Genomic DNA, 26,188 nt, shown 5'->3' on the forward strand with positions numbered 1-26,188 from the left:
CGGTCACCAAGACTAGTAATTGTTGACTAAAACGTTAGAAGCTCAACGATTATGACTTCGGAGTACGTGGTCAGGAATTTCCAAAGTGATTTCACGGTTTTGGTTGGTATATTCCGCTCGCGCCGGTACACGGGCTTCTGTCAAGTAGTTCGCAGTTGAGAGACACAACGTAATGATTTCTACGTGCGAAGCCTAGTACGGGATAGTAAATACGTATGTTAAGTGTAATATATAAAAAGTTGAATGAGACATAATTGGGATAGTTAAAGAGGGTAAAAAAATCTGTGAATTTTCAGAGTGACGGTGTATCACCAAGATCCGGAGGGTCTGCGCGAGCGAGACACTTTGTTTGAATGACGTAATTGTATTGATCGCGGAAGAAGAGCCGAAAGTCGCGCATTCGCCATCTTGGACGAATTGTGGGAAAAGAAGTTTGTGCTTCGTGGGCGATATAATAATTACTGAACTGTATCCGCGGCAATCCGCCAGTTAGTTAGTTTTAAAGGGATTCATATCCGTTTGTGAACTGTTTACCCATTTGGACGGACCAAGGTAAGTCCATAGTTTTGTTATATGTGCCCTTCGGGAGGTCCTTTTTCTACGTGGATTCTGCGGGTTTTTTCGTTGTCTGTTGGCTTGGGACGGAACGGCCGGGTACCGTTACCTCGGCGTCTACGGGTTCGTCGTCCCTCGCGATCTTGAAATATTGTGAAACTCTGCGGGTGCTTGAAAATTCAATATTTCTATATCGACGGACGTCTATTGTTTTGGCAGTAACAAGATTTTGACATTGAACAGGGGGTTGGGTGGTCCCCTATTAACGTCGGAAACCTCGTCCTTTTCAGACTCAGGTATTCCATTCCGGATCAAACGTATTGCCTACTTATATACTCTTGCGGTTACCAAAGTGAATCGTCGTTTAATGGACGTTCTTCCTCCAACGCCTGCTCTAACAAACCTTCGGACGAAGATTTTTCGCCGTTTTTCTTTCTCACCATTTATTTTCCTTATCCAACGTCGTACAGACAGGATGTATAAAAACTTCGACTTATTTTACATAGCACTCTGCTCAATAAGGGCTTCGATCTGCCTTTCATCGCTTCGTTCACTACTCACACGTTAGGTTTCCCGACAACTGACAAAAACATTTATAAACAAAGCCATTGTTCAACTCGACTTGTTATCGAACATTCGAAGTTAACATTTGTCAAACTAAATTTCACAACGTATTGGCATTCTTTTTTGAAGCACTGCATATTGTTCTATAAAATAATTATTTAACTAACCAGACACAGCTATTTACTCGATTATCATTACATTTTCCATGGCATCAGTTTAATGGTTTTGATAAACTCATATTTGATCAAAGAATACAGAACAATTTTCTTGCCTCACTTGCAGATGATTCATCGATTTGCAAGTAATGTGTCCTTCAAAAATATTTGTTGACCAAGACAATATTAATCATTTTGCGAGGTTCCATATTCATTGCTTAAAGCATTCCCTTACTTTCTGAATTTGTAGATTAAATTATTAGACACTGTATCAGGTGACATTCACTTAACATCGCTCCGACTTTTGCATCATCCGTAAGTGTTATTGAAAAAGTTCTTTGATTTGATTAATAAACTTGAATCTATTCGATTTTTGGTCCTTAAACGATAATTACTTTCCAAACAATGCTTGAACATCTTTACAATTTTTTTGAGCTTGTATAATTACAAGATTTTACTTTAAATTCGATTAAATTCTGCTACAGATTATAAAATTTTTAGTTTTTATTTAATCTTGCAATTGCTTATTGTATCATTTTGACTTTGAAATGCAGTCACACTTTCATTGTGGCAAATCTGGAGTTATTGCATGCCATCATGCAATTTAGTATGCTATTCAGTATCCATTGTTCAACTCTCACCCGAGGTTACCTTGATTTATTTCTTCCCATGAAATACACTGTTATAAATTTGTTGAAAAACTAAGTCCGATGATGAAAGTTGCATTATACGTCTCTTTATCACCGAGTCAGAAACCAGGCGGTATAAAATTTTAAGAATGTTTTTCACCCTATTACAATCATTTTTATATTTATTTTCACAGTTAATTTTAAGCTGACAGCTTAAGGGATTAATGCAAGTAGTAAGATGATTCTATTTATCAATAATCGAGACAAAGAGAAAGGTAGTATCAGGATGAGTCAGTCAGTAATACCTTTAGTATGTTGTTTCCAAGAAGTCACATTCATTTTGGTGAATTCTTGAAAACTCTGTAACAACCCAATGAATCATCATAGCTTGTATAGAAGTTCATTGAAATTTTTGACAGGTCTAAAGTATTTTTATCAATTTGACCAGAAGAAAGAGTATTTTTGTTTTGTTGCGGCTGAACATATCTATAGAGTCTTCCTAGGTCTATGCCTTATATGTGTCTAAACCAATTGGGGTCACCTAGACTCTTTTTGATTGCATTAAGATTGACCAAGTGAACCTGGTAATATTATTAGTTTCAGAAGTTTAATTTAATGCTTATCTGAAATAGTATTAGTGCAAATTTACTTTTTCAGTAGATATGTAATGTCTGTTTAATAAAAGAAGTAAATCATCTCATATTGCTTTTTTCCTTGGCATCGGTACTCGTAAACATAAACGCAGCAATGATGTTGCAAACCTGCATTATTGCATTTTGTTATCACCAGTTTCAATAAACTGATAATTCATGAGTAAAACAAAATGTCAAAATGAGGTTCAATTATTACCATTTTTATATATTATAGAATCTACCACAATTTTTATTATTATCGGTATAATTTGAGTCTTATACTTTTTGTAAATTGATGAACAAAGAGATTGAAAACAAATTTTATAAGTCATGTATGGCATGATAGTTTTTAATATATTAAGTGCGCGTTATCTTGATCATTTTCTTTTTCATATTGATTAAATCTTATCTGAGGAGGAGTCGATTATGGTTCATTTATTAATACTGCTTATATTTATTTTTAGCCAGTATAAAAATTTGTATTGCAACTAAATTGATTTTTTCAAGTACCTTAATATTTAAGGTTGTTTGTTAGTTTTCTATACTAAAAACTTTTTTTTCTTTGTTAACAAAGTACTCAATTACGTTAGCATTAATAATTTTTTTATCACCCAAATTGGTATTCGAAGCATATCTCTATCAACTTTGTACTCTCATTAGGTAAATTCCATTCCAAACAAAAGTCAATTATTTGAAAAAATAAATAATATTTTTCTTCTTTTAGACAAAGGGTTCGTTCGTTGGGTCTGAGTGGTACTAAATGGTTGCCTGCAGACAGCATGTCTACTCTGTCGGGGAATGTGTCGAAGGGGGAGAAAGGAAAATCCAAGTTTCAATCATTAGACATCAATAATTTATACAGGACGAGTAGGGTAAGTTATTAAATATGTTCTTATTCTTATTTATATATTTTATTTATTTATTTAACAATTTTTTTTCGTTTCTTAACACACTGTGCTGCATGCAATAATCTTGATGCAAAAAGTTTGAAATATTTCAGTATTTTGTTGTATGATGCTGGTGTGATGTGTTGTATTAAGAGTAAATAAATGCTCACTTATGACGATGTATTAGTTATTGACTCTGCGATGTAAATTAAATATAAATGGGCATGCTCAAGGACTTGCTCTCAAGCGGCACTATCATCAAGTGTCTTGTCCTTTGTGTTTTCTATTATTAAACCTTTAAGCAGGATATCTTGTTTTTTCATTTCTCTAAAGAAAGATTTTCACTTTTCCAATCATCAGATTCAAATTTCATGACTTGACGTTTGTTAGATTTATAATTAGGTGGAAGATATTTGAAATCTACGTTTTTGTTAATGTTGACCTTCTCTTTGGCATCAGTGAAAATTCATATATATAAGTCTCCATCATAATATGGATCTGATCTCAATTAAACACAAAGTTGAAGCTAAAAACTAGAATTAGCACTCGAATGTGCTAATATTGATTAAACTAACTAAGGTAGTAAAGGCCGACAATCAAAGATTTGTCAAATACCTTGAGCCTCTAAAACTTTTATAAAATTATGGGCATAAAATTGAACTGCACAATACTATTCGAAAGAAATTCACTGTGTTTAGCTGCTAACAGGCTATTAGTTTCAGCTTCATCAATTGAATTAATTAGTCAATGAAGCAAACATTTTCAGAATATTTCATAGTTTCCATTTAAATGTATTTTTTTTAAATCGTGCATGTTAGTTGATAGCAATGTTTGAAGTACAACTCCCAACGGCTAGCTTATAATTTGGTGTACTGCTTCTTCTTTCTGTACATTTAGGCACAGTTTTAATAAAATTTCAGTTCGCGAAAGTTGAGTATAATTTGAGCCGGGTACATTAAACAAAATTGACTAAAATTGTAAAGAAAAAAATGTTAGGTTTAATGCCACCGCTGAGTGCAAATTTTACGTACTATTTTTCACTTAACTGACTTACTCACTTCAGATTTCAGCACTTTATCATGCCCTGATAAATTTTTGCAATGGTAAAATATGTCGCATCTCTTTCAAATAATTTGAAAAAATGTGTAACTTTTTAGGGAGAATCCTTGGAGCAACATCAACAAAAAAATACAATACCACGCAAACATGGAATGCAGAGTTTGGGAAAGGTGCCTTCGGCACGGCGGCCACCTGCTAACTTGCCCAGTCTGAAAAGTGAGCACAGCGGCAGCGACCCAGCAGTCAGTCTTGTACCAAGCGGTGGCAGCGGTTGGGCCACTACTAAAGATCCTGCCACACAAACTACCAACACTACTAGCAACGCCACTACTACACCACCTACAACCTCTGATACTACCACCGTACGTATAATATTCTGTTATCATTCATTAGTTTTGACTTTTGGTATTACAAAAATTGAACCTGCCAAATTGTGTAAGTACATAGTAACAAAGAACGCAGCTGTGAAATTATGATTTTCATCTTCCATACACATAACTGTGGTTAATTCAGTGAAGCAAGATTTTTACGTAATAATCGAAAATTTGTGATTTTAGAGCAACACACCTTCGACACAATGTGCAACGGGAGCTGCTCCTGCAACGGCATCGCCACTGCAACCACCACAACCAGGACAACAGAATACTTCACAGACATCACACTCCACTGCGCCCTCATGGAGCGCAATTATGAGCAGACCGGGAGATGCCGGTACGTATAATGTTACAAATATTATATAAATGAAATAGTTCAATCCTTGCGTTTGTATGCACAAGTTTCTTTGTTTCATGCAATCATGTTGAGAAAGCAACAAAATATTGTGATAGAAGCAGTAAAAAAATCCTGCATAAGCCCAATGGTTATATATGAAAATGACATCCTGACTATCAGCTAAATCTAAAATTACGGTAACAGAAGTAATGTTATGAAGGCAAAAAATTTATAGCGATTTTCATAATGATACCCAAATATTGAATGGTTTAGTGTATTCAAAAATTAGAAACACCACTGTTGTCCCAGCAAATGTTATCGACTTTAATTTTTCATCAATCCTCAAATATGGTATGAAATGATTTAATTTATAAGCGGAATTGGGAAATATTGTATAGAATGCAGTTAAAAGTATTCTATCTGTTGGACTGCGATTTGTTTTCGGTTTGTTGGCAAAAACTAATAAGTAGTAACTAACACTCGTATATGTCAGGAATAAAATTTAATTTAATACCACCATATAGTTCTTGTAGTTTGATCAAGCTTGTAATGTAATATTGTGGTTCGAATTATTTATTATCGCTGATTTACATTCCATATGTTTACAATAAAAGCTTGTTACAATCCCACTAGTTGAGCTTCATGACGTCAACAACAGCCATTTCTTGACTGTTCGGCTTAGACCCATGGTGGTTTTGTTTTATGGTGAACTTTATCGTTAGAAATCCTTCTCCAGAGACAGTTCATAGAATTTTGAGATTCAGCTGTGATCAATAGCAATCGATGTTCTTTGTTCAGATTCTACTCCCAATCAGTATGACGACTGTCAGTGGTAATATTATCTCAGTATTCAAAACCACAAACTAGATATAGGCTGTATGGCTCATCAACTTAATCATTGAGTTTTCATTTTAAAGTACACAGTTTGAAATTTGCAATGTTATTGATATTTTCAACTGCATTCCTATTACCATTAAATCATGAAAATTTCTAATCTTTTGAAAGAGTAATAATCTGAATTTATTTGATCATACTCTGCACAAGTATCATTTTTACGTCGTAGAGCTTCCCAAATGCAAATATAAAGAAGCAAATGATATTGCAATGTATAAATACCAGACACCATGACTTATTTCTTTAACTTAGCATGGGTTTAAATTAATAATGATACGATAATAATAAAAGGAAAGATAAATTATGCATGATTCATCTTCAGTTTGGTGTCAGTATAACAAACAAATGAATTCTAAGTAAAATTGGGTCGTGTCGTTCGGATGGTATAATTAATTAATAGGTGGGCCCGTCGTGGCAGCAGTGCTTGGTTACGCGGGGCTCGTGGGGGGCGGGAGAGGGGGAAGAGGTGCCCTTGGACTGAGCTTTCTCGCCCACCAGTCCCCGCAGTTCCAACACGAGTTCCCCAGCCTCAGTGGCCAGCCCTCCGTCTCCATCTCCAATCAGAGTCAAACTCAACAGTCCTCGACAACGCCGAACGCAAATTCCAATGCGATATCGGTAGCTGCTCAACAACAGTCGTTGCTGCCGCAGCAGTCCCAATCCCACAGCCACTCAGGTGGGGCGCTGCTTACCAGTAGCTGCTAATGTTGACTTCACCCCTAGTAGTGCTCCTGTTTGCTTGATTTCTCTATATTTATTATCGAACCATTGTTTATTGGTACTAAGCAGTTGTAGCTATAAATTTTATCAAAAATCTTGTTTCTCAATTATCAGTTGTTCTTTCTTCTCTGTCCAATCGATCAGCATTTCAAATTTTTAAAATAGCCAGACTTGCCTATCAGTATATGGCAAATGGTTCTCTAACACGACTTTGGATGTCAAACTTAGGCTGCATCGATGTTCCAGAGGTTACGACTTTTCTTTTTTTCTGTGTAGTATTTCGTAAGCCTTTTGAAGAAGTTTACATGTAAAGCACTTTTCAACTTTTCCTATAGTTTTTTATCAAATGGCTATGCTTTTGTATCTATAATACAGAACATTCTTTTACCAGTTGTTTATTTAAAATTATTGATGCGAAAAGCGTTTTGTTGTAAATGCACTTTCTTTGAATTTCACGTTGATATGCAATTAATGGTACGACGATTTAATTCCATATTTTTAATGCATTTTTCATTAACAACAAAAATTGTCCATTTGTACTTGGGAAATGCTCACTCCATCCATTTCGATTTAAAAAAAAATATCTTTTGTTTTATTTAAACATGTTTAAATAGTAGTTGCTCAGTTTATTTCTTATGACTGCATTGTAATTAAGGAAATTTAATTTGTGTCAGCCAATATTTGCATTACAAAATATTTATTGAGTAATCATTTTTTCATATCAGTTTAAAATCAATTTAAAGTTTTTCATGTGAAATATTTTGGAGTAGTTCTTGAGGTATTGATGCATTGATAGGACACATATAGAAGGCCTCGGGCATTTCCCAAAATTCCTGCATTCTCTAAAAAGCATATTTCGCTCACAAATGTTTTATAATTTCGTATAAGTGAGAAAACTCAACAAAACGAGACCTTAATGCACTGAATGTACCATTATACGCAATTAAAGATAATGTTTTTGCATGCAAGAGCTAAGATATGGATGGAGTTGAATCAGATTAAATTGAAGCCATTGGTACATTTGTAACTTAAATGCCTGCACTGGGAAGCTGTTTCTTAAGTTGGAAGATATTCTAGGGTGACAAGTTTCGTACCACAACTTTATTTCATATCAGATTTTTTATCCCAATTCCATCCGAATCAGCAAAGATATTCGACAGATTCAAATTTTTATTGAGGAAAATTATGGAAAATTATGGAAGATTTGGGAAGATTTAATCTATCTGAAGCCATCCAAACAATTTTGAGTCAAATTTTATAATAAGTGAAAAACAGTCCTAAAGTAGTGATTAATTTGTTTGAGTTTAGATAGTTCTCACTTTGTAGTCAAAATGGTAATATAACTTTACTAGTTTCATTGTTCGTTGCTGGTAAATAATTACTTTTTCGGCCAGATTTATGCAAGTTGGCAAAGTAATTTCTTTAAATTTCAGGATCATGGGATAAATGGATAAATAGATTCTTGCCAGCTAAATTCATTTGCTATTTTTCAAAAGTTCTTTATATTTCTGTTTAAATTAATTATAGCGCAACAGTAGGATAAATTTCAAATCGTTCTAAAATTTCTTAGAATTCAGAGGAGGAAGTTCAATTAGCACTCCGAGGCCTCATGTAATTTGAATTGCTGAGCAATTTTTTTTTTAACAACCATTGCTTTTGTTTCACTTCAAATAGCTGTCTTTCTAAATTACATCATGAATATAATATATTAAAAAATTATGAATCTCTCCAATGTTCATGATATGTGCAGGATTGTCAATTCGGAGTAATGATTCTGATAAGTTTTTTTCTCATCGATTCGATCTACGTATTCCTGTAATGGTATCAAAATCTCAAATGCTACTTTAAATTCCAATCGATTTTGTGCTTCCTTGAAACCTGATTAGATTGATGGAAAAAAATGTTTAAAAACGTAGTATAGGTTAATGTATTAATTTTTCATGGGACATATACATAACGCATTTTCTAACAGAGAAATTTAATTATTAATTGGCTGGTCCTTTAATTCATTGTGACTATGATTTTCTTTTTTAGTGTGAATAGCATCTTCTTTATTATATGTCATTTAAGTTTATACTATAAAACTTGATGAAACTGTGCTAATCGTACATGGTCTTCTCGTTAGCTTGAAATGTCATTGTGGAATATTTCTGTATTTCTTTGGTATTTAGAAAATTTACCATTCAGTATGCAACGAATTTTTGAACCTCAACCTATTTTAATTTTAGTTTGCTGTTGTCATATACACATATCTTTCTATGTGAGAATCGGATTTATACAACTAATCACAGAATCTTGTTTAATTGCATATAATTAGGCGATGGCACAGCCGGGCCACAGCAGCCACAGTCGCAGCAGGCCAAGGAATTGACTGCACAATATGGTCCAGGACCCAGTCTACGCCCACAAAGTAAGCAGAAATCATAGCTTCTTTGTAGTATCTATTGACTTTTTCTTCGTACAGTTGGATCTGCCTTGCCGCCAGGTAGTGATTTGTTTTATTTTGAAGAGTGAATCTTTAATGTATGGCTACTCTACATCTTGATCAACAAACCTGCAATAAAAATCAAGATTCATTCACTATCAGTATGAGCACAGTTCGAAGTAAATAAGTGCCACCTTAATCGTTAAGCTTAGGTAAATTGGTCACTAGTAACGTAATACGTGTACCTACTCTCTGAATTTTTGTTTTTTTTTAATAAAACGAATTGGCTAGGTCTATCGCCAACAACAACAACAACAACAACAACAACAACAATAATATTTTGAACTTTTATAGCGGAAGGCAGTTGGATTCAAGGTGGAAGTCGTACAGCAAGCGGAACTGGAGCAGGAACACCTGGGCCAGGAAATGGGAGTACTCCGGGGGTCCAGGGCCCCCCGCATATTGGTGTAGGTGGACTAGCAGAGGGACCCGCTGGCGGGCGGCCCAACTTGGGCCAGTCGCTAACCATGGGCATGGCCCAGGCAGGCCCTAATGGTTCCCCAACTGCACAAGGTGCCACGACTCCTGGTGCCAGTCAAAATCCTAGCCTGCATAACTATCGAGGATTGATTCCTCCTTTTGTAAGTAACCAGTTAAAATTGACTAGACTTCAGGTACGCTGATGATATTTAAACATTGTAGAAGATAAGAAACATGATCATCATGATCTTTGATTAAAGTCGACACAGATTTTTTTTTTTCATTTGTTGGGGAATGAAAATTCAGTACTAGAAGATAAATAAAGTATTGACTTTGAATTGTTTCAATATTCAGTTATAAATACTTAGATTGCGTTTTAGTGTGTACACACCAGAGATATTTCACGAGATTATTTTAAAGATTCATATAATTTGTAGAAATCTGGTACTATATTTCAGTAATTGACTAGACTCATAGTTTTTCTGTATCAAACATCAAATATAACTTTTATTGGTGAAAATGAAAGTAGATTATATTTTTAAAAAGACTTCTCGTTCAAATGGTGTAATTCCTTCACAAATGATTATTTATTCAATGCAAAAGAGCTAAAATATATAAATTTATTATATTAAATTTTATTAAAATTTATACAGACGAGTTGCTTTAAGTGTTTTTTTTTTAGCAAAATCAATTGCGATACTTTAATGTTGCAAGATCAAGAAATTTCAGACCTGAGTTTTTATGCAATTGGTATACACATACATATTTCTTTACAGATGTACCGAGGCAGCTTTCCTGGAGGATTTCCTTCACAATTCCCACCAAATATGGGTGCGAATGGCCCTCGACACCGATTCACCCATCCCCAGGAACGATTCCCAGCTCCCCCACGCCAGCAAGAACGTGAACGTCCCCCTCCCCCAGCAGATGAAGAAATAATCACACGTCCAATAATTAAAGAGGAAGATTTGTCAAGAATGGACGATATTTCACGCGATGCTGGGTGGGCAGCCCATGATGATATCGATTACAATCAGAAGTTAGCGTTCAGTGACGATGAAACAGAACATGACCACCATAAAAAAGATGACAAAAAGGACTTCAAAGATGACAAACGTGAGGAAAGTCAACCCGAGGAAAAAGAGAAGTCAAGAGAACGCGAACGGGAGCCTCGGGACAATCGTGAACAGCCGCAGTCTCATCGTGGATGGAATCAAGGACCTCCACCGTTATCCCGAGATTTCCGTGGCACAAATGGTCCTGTCAATTATCCTCCGCAACAGCAAATACGAACTTCAAATCCACCTCGAGGTATGATGAAACTTTTTTACTCGAGGTGTTCTAAACGTGTCATTCTGAAAATAGTGAGCGCTTCTCTATTAGATAGGATATGCTTAATATTACCCCAATACAATTAGAAAGCTACTGATGATTTCAATGGTGACACTTATAAAAATTACAACAACCATTAACTGATAAACGTGACTTTAGCAGAAAAATAGACATCTCGTGAAAACACTTTGAACTAATGTTAGATCTTAGAATTAGTTTCAATTGAAACAACATTCTAATTTAGTTCTCATAGAAATCATTGGCGAAAAAATTTCCGACAGGTCTCGAGGAAGACGAATTATGGAATCAAAGACGCAGAGAACAAGGAGAAAAGGTGGCCTCGACTGTGGAGCGGGCCCGCCAGCGTAAAGAAGAAGAAGAAAAACGATTCCGAGAGTCCATTAAACAAGCTGCAGATAAAAAATTGCAGGACTTGGAGCAAAAAATTAAGGAAAAATATGTCAAGCAAAAAGATGACGATTCAGGATCTTCATCCGAACCGAAATCTTTAATCAGTGTACCTTCGTCTATTATTCCAGTACCCGACTGGGAGCGAGACAGGGAGAACCGAGAAAGTCGCGAAAGAGACAGATCTCGTACTTCGTCTGAGGGCAAAGATGAAAAGCCTGTGAGCCGAGAGTCTCGTGATAGTCGTGACACTAGAGATACTAGGGACATTCGCGATACACGAGAAACTCGTGATACAAGGGATACTCGAGAAACTCGTGATACGAGGGATGCTCGGGATGCCCGAGATCCCCGGGACACTCGAGATGTTCGAGAATCCCGAGATACTCGAGATGTTCGAGATACCCGAGATACCCGAGATATCCGAGATACCCGAGATACCCGAGATACTCGAGATATCCGAGATACCCGAGATATCCGAGATACTCGTGACTCTCGGGATTCCCGCGACCAGCCAGTCTCAGAATTTCGGCAAATTACTCAAATTGAGCGTCCAAGCTTCATGCGGTCTCAAGATATATCGCGTAACGAGCGCGATCGCGATCGCGACCAACGAGAGATTAGGGAAAGAGAGCAACCGGCGTTTTCTAAGAACTTTCAGAACGACTTACCCCCAAGGTTCCAGAAACAACAGGCTGAGAGAACTGGTGGAGCCTATAACAGGGTGTCGCCGAATGCAGAACAGCGTCCCGCTCCTCAACCAGTACCTTTCTCTCAACAATATGACCCTAGCAGATGGGTGCACAGCAGCCACCCTAACGTGCCGAGTATGTTTGACGTTATTTTTACTTTTTCATGTAATCGAGCGTCCTGCTAGAGCCAGAAATAATTTTAAATCCAAAAGTCGTTTAGGATGAAGTCATCTGTGATTATGTTTTAGTGCTTCCTAGGATGTTGTTAGTTGTTTTCTCTCATTGTGAAAAAAAATTTTTTATTCACTGACATATAGTAGTTGATATTACATTTGCGCGTAATTAGAACGACTTGAGTTTTTACTTACAAAGATAGGTAGCATTAAGTATACACATTGTGGACTTCACACCCTATTCATAGACAATATTAATTGGTATTTGCAGACAGTGTCAAGAAGCAATCTCATTCCATGCCACTGCCCCAACGCAGGAATCGAACTGATTCGGAATTGTCTGGTCCAATTGAGGACGATAGACCTCCTTCAAGAGATCATCGAGGTCTACCGAGAGACGATCGTTATCGACATTCGTCGCACAGATCGTACGATGGTCGCAAACCATCTAGCGGTAGTTATTATGACGATCATGCACGCTATAGAGAATACGAATATGATGATAGACATTCTCGTGATTCTTGGGAACGTGAAAGGCATTACGATGATAGAGACAGAGATAATCGAGAAAGAGAAAAGAAAGATTACGAGAATTATTCCAAGGTAAGAAGTCCTACATAGCATAAAAATTAATCGAAACAATGTTTTTACGTTTTTGTTTAAACAGATGAGCGAAATAAATATTTATTTCCAATCCTGGTATATGCATTGCATGCCATTCGAATAGTTGTACTGCAAATATCTTATGATAACCAGGAAAATAAAGAATCTACTACACACAGCTTGTTAGCATAATGAGCTTCCGAGTTTCAACATAGTAGAACAAAATCTAATAATTTACAAATAGGTGTCTTACGAAACAAAATTTATTTTTGTCAATTCTAATCTTGCCAATGCTATCCTCAGTAATTATTCAAGCGTAGCCGGTTTTTTCTGATTAACATATAATTGAGTGGAATAGAATTTTATTCATCTTTTGTTACAGAGTTCGCCACAACAAGATCCGTTTGACGAACGCGAACCCGCCAGGGAGCGCCCGGAGAATCCCGAGTGGCGAGATGATAGACGGGACATGCGCGATGATCGGATAACCCAAGAAAGGCAATCTGATAGTCGTCGTGATCCACCCAGAGATGATCGTATTGATCGTAGTGAGCGTCCTCAAAGACCGGATTCTCGTGACAGTCGTGCATCCCGAGAATCGAGAACTTCTCTTCGCGATGACGACATGCACAAGTCACGTGATTGTGGATCCTGGGTGAATGATATACCAGATTATGAAGAAAAGAAACGAGATTTGTATCGTGAAGATAATAGAGATCGCCGGCAACCTCCCGGACCTGTAACAAGGGAAAAACTGGAAGCGGACGAGCTTAAAGGTGAAAAACGAAATTTGACGCAGCTGAAGCGTTCTGGATCTGAAATGGATAAAAAGGACTGCAGCAAAGATAGCCCTACCGAGGCTAAGAAGGAACTCGACGTGTGGAATAGGAAATTGGAACTAAGCTCAGAAAACAATAGAAACCTGGACAGAGGAGGTGATAACTCACCGAAAGCGTGGGCTGATGCAATATCTCCAACCTTAGAGATGGAAGATGAGAAGGTTTTTCTTGAACCTATGAAGGATGAGAAAGAGATTGATGAAATGAAACAAAGTATGGAAAAACTAAGCGTCGACAACAAACGGGACGATGCAATATGCGTCGAAGTTAAAGAAGATTTGAAAGATGAGAAACGGGATAAAAATGTGAGGAACAGAACAAACAGTGGAAGTTCAAGAGGTCGAGAATCTGGTCGTAGCGCTAGGCAGTACGGAGGTTACAGTGTTTACACTACTCGTGGGTGGCGTGGTGCAGATCAGCGAGGGAGAAGAGTAGGACCAAGGTCTGTGGGTAGACCTGGTTCTGCAAGAAGTGGTTCTTATGGTCACACAGATTCCGAACTTAGCGGAGACGAAATCTCCGGATCCACTGAATCTGGAAAGGAAGAAAGGCGCCCAGGTCGCTCTCCTAAGCCTTCTCAAAAATTGGACAAAGATGATCGCAATCGGGAAGTATCAAGGCGCGATGATAAACGCGGTGATTATACTCAAGTTCGCAGTGACAAAAGAAGCTATGACAGCAGATCTGGCCGTGAAGGATTTGCACCATCCGGGGAACCTTCAAGACGGGGCCGAGGGGGGTTTCGGAACCGTGGTCCTACTACAGGCGGACGAATGAATACTAATTATGGTCCACCACCAAGTAAAAGCCCTTTTTCGACTGAACGCAATGCGGATGACAAAGAACCTAGTCAACAGAAGCCCTCATCACCGACACCAGAAAGTGAATTACCAGCTAGTGGTGCCCAGTTGTCTGAGTCCACTGATGACAAAATCATAGCTAAACAGCAAGCCCTCACTGCTGGCATTACTGGTAGACATACTAAATCTCCAAGTCAGCAAAGTCAGCAGCAAGGTAACAATAAGCAAGAGTCACTTCAAAATCAGAACACAGCTCCGCAAAGGTCACAAGGCAGAAAAGATGAAGGGAGGACTAAGAGGAATCACAGTAGTAGTAGACGAACACAAGTAAGTTTCAATACAATATAATATTCACTACGAAGTAGTTATCGCAAAAACTGATTTCAATGTTTATTTTTATACTGTTAAACACTTATGCGTACATCAATAAGAGTTTCTCGGAAATACAAATAAAATATGAAGTACTCTAATAATAACGCGGTTAATTAGCTTTGTTCGTTTAACACCAAAGATGCATCGTTATTAATATGCAATGAAAGAAAAAATTACTGAATACTAACAAGGAAATCGTTTTTTTTTTTCAATTATAAAACACTATTATATGCATACTTGGTCAAAGCCACTACTATTATACTTTGTGCCAATAGGGAAGAGATCATCGCGACGGACGTTTCCGTGGAAATCCCAGCAATGCTCCAAAGCAAAATTCATCAGATGTTGGTAACGACGACTGGGAAACAACTTCGGACAATAGCGAAGAACATATTGAAGATCGTAAAGAATCTCGAAACACGCGTAATAAATCATATGGAAGTCGAGGAAATCAGAGCTCCCACCAGAACCCGACCGGTAATAACCAACAATCTCGCAGAAATGATCAATCAATAAACAATAGGGAACAGAGAGAACGAAATGCAGCCAAACCCGGCAATACTGCATCTCGTGCTCCTGGAGCTGAGAAAAGGAATGCACAGAATGCTTCTTACAATCAACGGAATCATTCTGGAGCTATACCGCCGTTGATGCAAAATACCCAACAAAATGGCCGCCCTAGAAGTCAAGGATCAGCAAACAGCGGGCCTTCCAGTAAAGCCGTAATTAAAGAAAGCACGGTTAATCGTGTTGATGAAATAAAACTAAATGATTTAAATCTGGTAAATCAAGCCTTGAATGATATAAATAAAAAGTCTGTCTCAAAAGAAAAGAAAGTTATTGACGGTGAATTGGAAGTAAACAATTATTCTGGTGGTGGAGATGATGGGGCGAACAGTAACGAAGATAAAATAGATGCGGATGGTTTTCAAGAGGTTAGGTCCAAGAAGAATGTAAAGGAGTCTAGGCATAATCAGAAAGAAGAAGCCAAACCCATGAGACGTGAAAAAGAAAAGGAAAGAGAACGAGATCGATCAAAATCAAAGTCTAACGGACCTCAGCCCACTCCACAGCAGATTCAAAATATTCCACCATTGCTAGGACAACCAATTCCTCAGCCTGCCAACTTGCCGCAGAAACAATTTGACAGAGAAAGAAATTCTAATCGGCAAACATTGGCCCCACGATTCCAGAAAGCACGTTTAGCCAAACAGCAACAACAGATGGGAATTGGCGAAAGTAACGACACAAGCAAAGTGAGTTCTAATAATATCTATGCTTCCAAAGACTCAGCTGCTGGGCCAGCTCCACCACCATCAGTCAATGCTTGGGATAAACCATTTACCAGTCAAATAAGGTCCAATTCACCATCAACAGTTTCTGCAGACATTCAACTTATGTCTGGAATAACTGGTCAAAGTGAACATAACCATGAGACTAATGAACAGGTCAATTCTAGAGGTAGCAGTCAGCGGAATTCGCCAAACACAGAAAAAACTGTTAATAAAGCAGCAAAGGATATTATTGTTGAAAAAAATGTTTCGGATGGAACTTCGCCCCCTGTTCAAACGTTGATTTTCGAAAATACAAACTACTCTAAAACCACAAAATCTGGACCATCGGATCTGACATTGAAATCAAAGTTTTCAAATCATATGAAAACTCAACAGCGAGTCGATAAACGCGGCGAAATTGAAGACGATGGTCAGATGCAACAGCATCAGCAACAAGCTCTATCTGCTGTCTTTTCTAACAAATCTAACGAACTTATGAAAGATAAATCGCAAGAACCAATTCAGATGCCATTGTCCTTTAGCAAAAACGAGGACAATGCTGATATGAAATTGGACTTCACATTTGATTCTGAACTGTCACAACTGACGGAAGATGCTAAAAGTAAATCTTTGGGAATGCCACGATCGATTCACATGACTGGGAGTCAAAGTACTATTTCTCCTTCGACAGCAGAACTTAATCTTAAAATTGCTTCTGTGAAGAAAGTATGGGAAAATGCACCTCCAATGCCCACGGTGGTCGAACATGAAGATGGAAACGTTGTTGCCACTGCAAATAGTTTTCCTCAACCCTTTGAGAGCAATGATGTTGATGACAGCTACAGTCCTCACCAGCAATACAACCAGAGCAATATGAAAAACGAAATAGCAACTTCGACAAACGTATGCAAGGTGAGTTTCTTGTTTTATGATGATTGGGTTGTGCATCGGTTAATTTTGCATATATTTCTGGGTGTTTAATTGGAATTTATAATAAAAACATTAACGCGACAAACAAAAGATTTTGGTGCAAAAGAGAGATCATTGGAACAATTATTGTGTTGTTCATTTCCAAAAAATTCCAGGTTTTCATATGAAATTAAATTTATTTTATGAACCTGTTGTGCACATACTAAAAATGATCTGCTACATCAATTATAATAATATCTATTTTTGATGCTTAGGTATTCATTGTGCAGTCAAAAATTCTATCCATTTTGCAACCTGACACTGACTCACTAATTTGATCCTAAGATAGTATGTAGGTTGTTGATCTTATTTAATGCATTATATCTGCCCCTCCATAATTGAGTTTCGTTAATTGATTTCTCAAGTTGAATAGAACGTTGACATTCCTAAGTAAATTTTTGGGGCAGAACTCAGAGGAAACTTGAGAGCTCTGTGCTTTCCCTATTAATTTTTTTTCAATCGTATTTTGCGATGTTAGCTTTTTAAGAAAAAGTGTTTCAGTAAATTTTATAGATTATATGACGTATGACATATGAATAATGAATCTTAAAATGTGATGAGCATATTGGCGCAAGTTGACAAATATTTAAAAGTGGTTAACTGGGACGTTTATTTCATTTGATTTTATTTCATTGGAGTGACAATATTGTCGAGGGAGTAGTAATTTTAATAACTTGTGACTGATTTGAGAATTTTCAAAGAAAATGTATGTCATCAACCTGCTTTGTTTGTCAACTTGCCCTGCTTTTCCCTAGATGTAAATATAGTGAAATTTAAGTCCCCTGTGGGAAGATGCTGACTCTTTGCCTGATGCGCAGCTGGTTCCCCCGCAGGTGAAGCCGCAGCAACAGTCCGCTGGAAGCACTGGTGCCCAACCTGGATCCACAGTTCCCGGGCCAAGTCCAATTGGGCCTGGTCAAAGTCCCATTGGTCATCCTTCGGCCAGTTTACAGGGTCAGCTAAGCCCCCCTCCATTCAACACAACTGGACAACCATCCCACATTAACTATCAAGTAAGAATTGCAATATATATAGAATAAGCATAAAATTAGAATGGCTCATAACCTGGAATACTTTTATCACATTAGTAATATTGCGTTGCATTCTTTTCTTATTTTAGCAAACAATATTACTATTCATTCACTTCTCATTCAAGATAATCCTGCTTTTGGTGTATTGTTTTGTATAACATTTATTTATCACCTAATGGATACAATTGGAATGATTATTGAAATGCAATTAATAGCAATGTCCGAATAGATGTTAATTGTGGTAACAAGTGTAATTTCAATTTGTGTTTCATTTCAGCAGGAATTTCCTCAATATCCGGGCTCCCAAGCTGCACAATATGGAGGAATGTCTGCTATACCTTCACCGCCAGCAGTCTTATTCAACACTGGATCAGGTCAATTACCAGCGCAGGCTGGTGGGTTATATGGGGCATTCCAGCTAGATCAAAGTCGATCTCCTTTTACTCAGTATCCTCCTTATGCTCCATCACTTCAGAGCTCCTTTAATCAACAGAGTGTCTATTTGCAACAGCCTCCGCCGCCTCCGCATGCACCAAGTGCAACTCCTGACATGTATCAGAATAACATGTCACAATACAGAATTGTAAGTATGGTTTTATTAACCCCTTTCACTTTTTGAAGAGATGTGAAGCAGATTGTGAAAAAAAACTTTCCGTATTATAGACAACTGCAGCAGCTCCGCCATTCGGTCAAAATCAACAGCTGAGCAATAACCCAAATACAGTGTTGATTAGCTCGTCGTCAAACTCTCTCATGTCTGCCAGTGTAAAACCATCTACTCAACCGATTGGCGCCATTGGGACAAAAGCAACACATTTTCAAGCTCCATCAGCACAGCCGAATCAGGCAAGACCAATTATTAAAATTTATAATAATACTAAAGTATTATTCTTGGTATTAATGACAATATAACCTTTTTCTTACAGTTAACCTATATACCATACGATCCGAACCAGGTTTTAGGTGTGAGTGGTAACTATATGGGTAACTCACAATTGGTGCAACGACCTGGACCAACCGTTCAACCGTCTCAAAACAGTTACTACAGCGCTACCTCCGCCGGTAAACCTAACACGCTTCTGTGTAAGCTTGACTGGCCTTACCTCCTTACTTATCATATTTTAATCATTCCAGTACTTCTAACATTTTGCTTGTCATTTCACACGACTCATTCGATAAAAAGAACACACATGCTAAAAAATGGCACTTGAAAATATTTTTTATTACATGTATCGAAAACTTATAAAATGGTCTGTTTTGGCTATGTGTATATTCATGGTGTAATACAAATTTCAATTTGAATTTTTTTTCCGGTACCATATAAAAATCTTGAGATCGTTTACAAAATGCAGTTGAAGACAATCTTATACTGTTACAGAATTAATAACTTATTATATTCTTTTCACACAACGATTTATCTCAGTAATAATGAATGACAATAAAATATTAATAACTAAAAAATGGTGCAGACGTGACAAAATAAGTAATTAAACAAATGAATGTGAGACATTTTGTAATCAAAACTAATACTTAATTTTTAGAATTTTGTTTGCTAACAATAATTTTGCTTCACATAATAGCAAAAAAAAACATTCAAAATCTTACTCTACTCCATGATCCCTGTAATTGTAGATTTGTTTGCCTGTAGATCTGTGCGCTTTCCAAACACAAATTGTAGAAAAATTGAGCTCTTGTTTTACACTTACCCTCCAGCTTGTATTCAAAGGTAAAACCCTTCATAACTGATACATCTGGTTTCAGATGTATTTCCTGGTTCACAAACAGGCTTCTACCAACCGGGTGGTGCGGGACAACAAACTGGGACTCCTTACGGGCTGCAGGGGTTTGGTCAACATAGTCAGAGTCTTGCAACTGGTAGTGCCACGCCGGTTGGTCTTCAGAATTTCGGATCTCAGTTCCTTTCTGGATCTGGAATACAAATGGCAGCTGCTGCTCAGCAGTATAGAAACCCTACTGGAGGTTTGCCAGGCCCTGGTAACGCTGCTGCTACATTTCTCGGAAAACACCAGCAACAGGAACAGTCTAGACAATTGAAGAGCCCGTCGGGTAATCAACAAGACGTTTTGGCCTCTGTTTTCAGTTCTAGTAAGTTTCTTTAAATCTTTATATCACAAATATGAACGTTAATTTAAGTCTAATCTAATCAATTTGCAGCGTATTTATGAAAAACAGTTGCGCGTTAATGGGGATTTCGTTTTGGGAATAAACGCAGTTCACAAAAGTAAATAAATGTTTCGTGTGATTGAGTTTAATGTGTTGATGATTTAATTTTTCAGCTTCTCAAATTCCGTCACCAAAATCTCGGAACTGCAAGCAACAAACACCGACTCAACAACCTCAACCAAGTCCAACTCAAATTCATAAGTATCAGCAATATCAGGGCGTCACTCAGTCTGCTCTGGTAAGCAGCTACAGTAACTATGTATGTACCATTCATTACTTCATTTATTTTTAGTCTACCTACCAATTCACGATCGCATGCTGTGTCGTCAGAAATGATTATTGAACAAATCAAGAAATCGGGAGTTCTGACGATGAATATCAATTTTAGATTAGATTTGAATTATTGGAATATTAAACCACACGATTGTTCATTTCATCAATCATCACGGTAGATACATTAATCATTTTATGATGCATTGTTATTGAATACACAATGCCGATATATCGTATTGTGTACAATACTTTTTTCTCAAAATTTGCCTAATGAACCACTCAACCATCACAGATTTGAATGTTCGGTAGTTGAAATATAATTGAATAAACCTTACTACCTGCAATATGATCACCGTAAGTCTATAACGTAATTTTCTATTAAATATATTTTTTTTTAAACTGTATTGTTCTGTACATACTTCAAAAATCCGAAAATTAGACTTCATCCTATTTAAACAGGTTTTTGAACTTGTAGAATAAAGCGAGATCATAGATATTTAAACTGCAACCTTTTCTTGGCGTTGATCAAATTCGCCATGAAGTCTCGATTTTATTTTTTCATATTCAACTTCTCAACGCGGCAATATTCCTTTGACTTGAACATATTCGGTTTGTTAGTTTATAAGGTAAACTATGAAGTATATACACTTCTAATGGTAAAATAATGTGAACTTGTCATTTTTCAAAAATTTTGATGTAACTCTCCCTCCTCTGAATGCCCAGGTATTACAACAGAATGTACGTGGAATGGGCATGCCTCCACCACGTCCGGGAATCCAACCGTCCCAACAACGTTATCCAGCACCAATACAACGGCCAGCTCCTTTTCCTCCTGGCCCAAACCCCAACCCAGGTCAACAACAACCAAACTGTATGCCCACCCAGCAGCAACAACAGGCGCAAATGAATCGTCATAGACCAAACATTCACCAGCAACAACAGCAGCAACAACAACAGCAACAGCAACAACAACGTAACATGAAAATGTCGCAACAATACTACAGCAGTCAAGGTTTGTTATTTTCTTTAATTTGTATTTTATACTTATAAAGAGCATAAAATTGCTCTTTTCATAATAGGTCGGTCAGTGGTTATGTTAAGTTTTGAATAACGTAGTTACTCTTTAGAATTGTAGGTTTATTTTGTTTCAGGCAATGTGAAAATGGACTCTAATGACAAACAAGATTCGCACAATGAGAAAATGTCGGAGAGCAGTAATGTCACTCAACCTGGCAACAAGGCCAACGTGAATCAGCAAGATGGTGAGAATAAAGAGGAAGTTAATCAACAAAATGAGTAGATAAATGAACTTAGTTCTTTTTCTAATTAATCTAAACTGTGAACTGTATTTTTTAAGATTAGCTTGATCAGAATGAAAGTTGAACTTGAATATAAAGATGAAATTATGGATTCATATAGTCTTGGATGTGACAGACAAAAAAGAAAAACAAGTAAAATGAACCAAAACGGAACAATTTACAGCTCTGAAATAGACACGTGATGACTTGATTTTACGCGTGAAAAGTTTTTTTTTTTACGTGATTCTAGGTTCATGATTGAGAGAAAAAATGTCTCGGACTTTAATTTCGAGATTAGTTTGAACTCGCTGTTAATGAAATCCTAAAGTTTTCACGCAAAATCATATTAACAACAGTTGTTCATCATGTTGTTCCTATATCGCTGACTTTTCGTAAATTTTGTATTTCATATATACCATAATGATACATAGATTCCACATATTCAAGAAAGTCGACACATATACATATTGATAAGATTGTATTAAAACTCGATATTGAAAAAAAAGACAAAACTGCTATGAATTGACGATATTCGGCTATGTTAAGGGGCACGACATTGTGTAAAGTGTTTTCGTGGACGAATTCATAATTCAATTACGGAAAATGAATGCATTTAATGTTAAATAACATAATAAGAGACGTTTTTTGTGTACGAGGTATTCCGACTGAACTATGCTGTTGTAATATTTCCATACTATACATATGGAATGAACATTTGATTAATCAAATCTTGCAGAAATAATGGCGAAATAATGAAGCCTCTGCTGTACATACATTGATTGTGGATACGAAATGTGGCGTATAAATCGAAACAGGTAGTTACAGTCTGTTTTATTACGTACCTAATATGGTAGTGAAAAACAATTGTTTGTGAAGTCACACAAAGTTGTGTAATTTGCTTGCCCTGTGGAACTCGCATATGCAATGATTATGATTGATTATTATTCATGTAACACATTACGGAAACAGTCACACAGGGCTATGATGAGAATATTATGAATGAAACGAATATTAACACTATCATAGAAATCAGTGCAACTTCTCAGGGGAAAGAAGTGAAAAGTTTGTACGCATTGATCGTTGAAAAATAACATAAGATATTGTTTGTGAGCTGGTCATCCCTTGTCTGCATAAGTTAACGTAGATATAAGGGGTTATTTCACTCGTGTTGAATCCTCTGACCTTTCCCCGCCTCTCCTTCCCCCTCTTCTCCATTGGATTATACACACAATTTCCTGCTGTATTACAAGAAATGAAAAGAATGAAAAAAGAACACGAATCGTGGATAAATTGTATATGCTATGCTTTTTGTTGCAGTTCGTTAATTATTATAAAAATAAATCTATTAAAATAATAAACGCTAGTAATTACAGAATGTCTCCGTCGTTGCAAATTTATTGAAATAACATCATTCAATGTCTTGTATCGAACTGCGAGACAATACAAGATTTGATATGGGTTGTTTAACAAATTGATGAACATATATGAAAAAAAGAAAAAGAAAAAAAATATTTAACTACTGCCAGTTGTGTCGATAACAACCAGAACTTTTTTGTGTACTTCATAATTGTGAAAACTCAGCTAATATAGTTTGATGTGTCGAGTAATTACCTATTAAAATATTATAATGTAATTACTTATTATTAGCCTTGATATGTCTTTCTATAACTTGATGATTCTCAAAATATGATGAATTACAAAGGGAACACGCTGTGTTGAGTGTGTCTTACTGTGCCCACTGCACAAAATATAATCGGCGTGTTTCAACATGATACGGAATGATGATATTTTAGCGAAAATGTTGTTGGCGTTGATTGAAGCTAGTAAAGGTCATTTCTCACACTATTTTATTATTTTTAGTTACTACAATAATTACTATTATCATCGTGATGATCATTATTATTTTCTTAAATTTATTGTACTACTGCACGTATGCACTCAGCAGATGAGGAATATTGGGAACAGTGAAAGATAAATCTTTTGTGGTGGTCAACTTCATCAGCGATTTATTACAGATATCTAAAACATCTGTTAAATCACATTTTATGCTTACATGTGAGGTGGTACTACTTGAATCGTGTCTCTGAGGCGCTAAGGGATTGGTGTAGGGGTCTGTGATTATATGACATATATGTTGTATATGGTATATGGTTACATTACAAGTTTCGGGAGAATACCAACGTTATTTCTTTATGATTTGATAACGACTCGCTACGAAATAAATTGTATACCAGTGAAGGGAATAATCTTTGGTCAAAACTGCACTCGATAATTCATAGTCAGAAGCCTGTGCGCAGTGAGTTGTAGTATTATGTTCGATGTCGATGGTTTGATAGAACAAATAAATATAGTATGAAAAGAAGAAAAATTTATGAAAGTAGATAAATCGAAAAACGATGTTATATTATTGACTGACAATACGCGACCTGTAGATATTGTTTTATTTCAAAGACTGAACGTACGTGTAACTTTGATGTGTGTCTCTTGGAAATTATGAAAGTGTTGGTTATGTGGGATCTCACGATTTTTAGTGGTATAAAAAGGAAAAACGAAATAGTATTTGAGTAAGAGGAAAACATATTTTTATTCTCAACAGACTCCCAATCTTTCCCTAAGCGTCTGTACTTTTATCTACTTGTAGTTAGTGACATGACAACAGTAATTTATATATTTACCCACTTAATGATAATAAAGTAACTGAAAGCAAAACACTATTATTAATTTGTAGATTGTAATAACGAAGAAATTGTACATGAACGTCGTTGCTAACGATACTTTAGGTGAAAATAAAGCAAGCCTCCAAACAGAAACCGCTAAATGCATGTATGAATATTTTACTACATACGTATAATAAGTGAATGTGAACACGCTGTAAACTTTATGTTTCTTGATATATGGGATGAAAAATGAGTCTGAATCTCTGTAAAATTAATTTTCGAAACAAAACACATTAAAAAAAAATATTTATCCCATTTCGGTACAGTTGTATAACAATTGTGCATTGAAAGAATACAATTTGGTAGTTATTTTCCTTTACTCTAAAGCTAAAGTGTGTTCAGTAAATAATACGTCTCTTCACATATCTACATTTACAGTGGGTTATAATTTGTGATTTATAGTTTTTGAAAATCATTGCAATTTGTTAAATCACGTTTATTTTTTTGCAATGTTATAGTAGCAAACATAAAGATCGCTTTTTTACTCTACATTTACAACCTACGTCAATTCTGCACCATTATTCGAATATATGCTGAAAGAAACAGGTGCAATAACAACGTGCCGCTACTCTGTACACAATTCATTAAGTTTGTAATAATAGTGATAGTCCATTCTTTCTATATTCGATTATCTATACGAAAAAATGTAGATTAATATCGTAAAATATCCTAATTAATAAGAAACGATAGTTACGACTTACGAATAATAGAGTAAAACTATCGTAATAAAAAGCATTCGCATTATTACACAGTGCGCCGTAATGTTTCCCAGGATACGAACGATGTGTAGGAATATATCGAGATGCTTCAAAATTTGAACAGACGGAAAGGTCTCAATGATTCGTAGTTTTTTTTTTGATCTTCCCATCTTCATATTCTAAAGTCTACATGAAACCTGAGCGATTATAAGGGTGTGAGAATTATATTTTGTGTCCATGAGATTAGGTGGGAAGTACCCTTATAAAATTCACAATCAACATTTAAAATCTCGAAATCCATTTCGATAACATTTCGCATTTGAAGAAAGGTTTCATAATACCCTTTTGCGTTTCTGTAAGCCAATGTTTGTAACGGGACAAAGATATCGCTTTAAGATTTCGAAAATGTACTAAAACGGCAATTCTTTGAATCAGTTACATATCGGGCATAGCATTCCTTTTACTTGGTGTTACAATTATTCTGAGTTCATGAGATCTTTTGTTGTTTTCTATTTTCCATACGCGTGATTACTTTCCGCGTAAGTATCATGATTGTAATGGCTGGTTGAGATCGATCGGTAGTAGCTTTTGAAAAATTATAAGAATCGAAGTATTGCGTAAGAATAGATACGAAGTTTAGCCCACCGGAAGCCCACGTATCTAGTAAGTTCTAAGCTCAATATAAATTGTATAATAATATTCACAATTACATAATCATGAAAGTGGTATAAAACGAAAAAATGGGTAAAAATATATGACAACCCATACATGAAAATAATCTGTCGTGTAACTATTGACTTTAGCTGCAATAAAT

General features: G+C 36.3%; 1 protein-coding gene across 14 annotated transcripts; it reads left to right on the forward strand.

Moving 5' to 3' along the window:
• Positions 1-86: 86 nt before the first annotated feature.
• LOC124407661 (protein PRRC2C-like) lies at positions 87-25,695 on the forward strand. 14 transcript variants are annotated; one of them, XM_046884030.1, is made up of 22 exons: positions 87-213; positions 297-552; positions 3,260-3,407; positions 4,580-4,843; positions 5,039-5,192; positions 6,487-6,762; positions 9,124-9,216; positions 9,586-9,872; positions 10,488-11,022; positions 11,325-11,872; positions 11,945-12,278; positions 12,588-12,919; positions 13,302-14,885; positions 15,206-17,116; positions 17,992-18,186; positions 18,482-18,787; positions 18,868-19,050; positions 19,131-19,287; positions 19,966-20,310; positions 20,502-20,647; positions 21,385-21,673; positions 21,797-25,695. In XM_046884030.1, the coding sequence occupies exons 3-22, from the start codon at positions 3,315-3,317 to the stop codon at positions 21,832-21,834; spliced, it is 8,070 nt and encodes a 2,689-aa protein (XP_046739986.1). In that variant the 5' UTR covers positions 87-213; positions 297-552; positions 3,260-3,314; the 3' UTR covers positions 21,835-25,695. The 14 variants fall into 14 exon arrangements, 13 of the variants coding, with proteins under 13 accessions (XP_046739986.1, XP_046739979.1, XP_046739983.1 ...); XM_046884023.1 differs by having other exon boundaries at positions 21,813-25,695; XM_046884027.1 differs by having other exon boundaries at positions 20,502-20,626; positions 21,813-25,695.
• The last annotated feature ends 493 nt before the right edge of the window (positions 25,696-26,188 follow it).

Source organism: Diprion similis, chromosome 6, assembly GCF_021155765.1.
Source record: "Diprion similis isolate iyDipSimi1 chromosome 6, iyDipSimi1.1, whole genome shotgun sequence".
In the NCBI taxonomy this organism is placed as follows: Eukaryota; Metazoa; Arthropoda; class Insecta; order Hymenoptera; family Diprionidae; genus Diprion; species Diprion similis.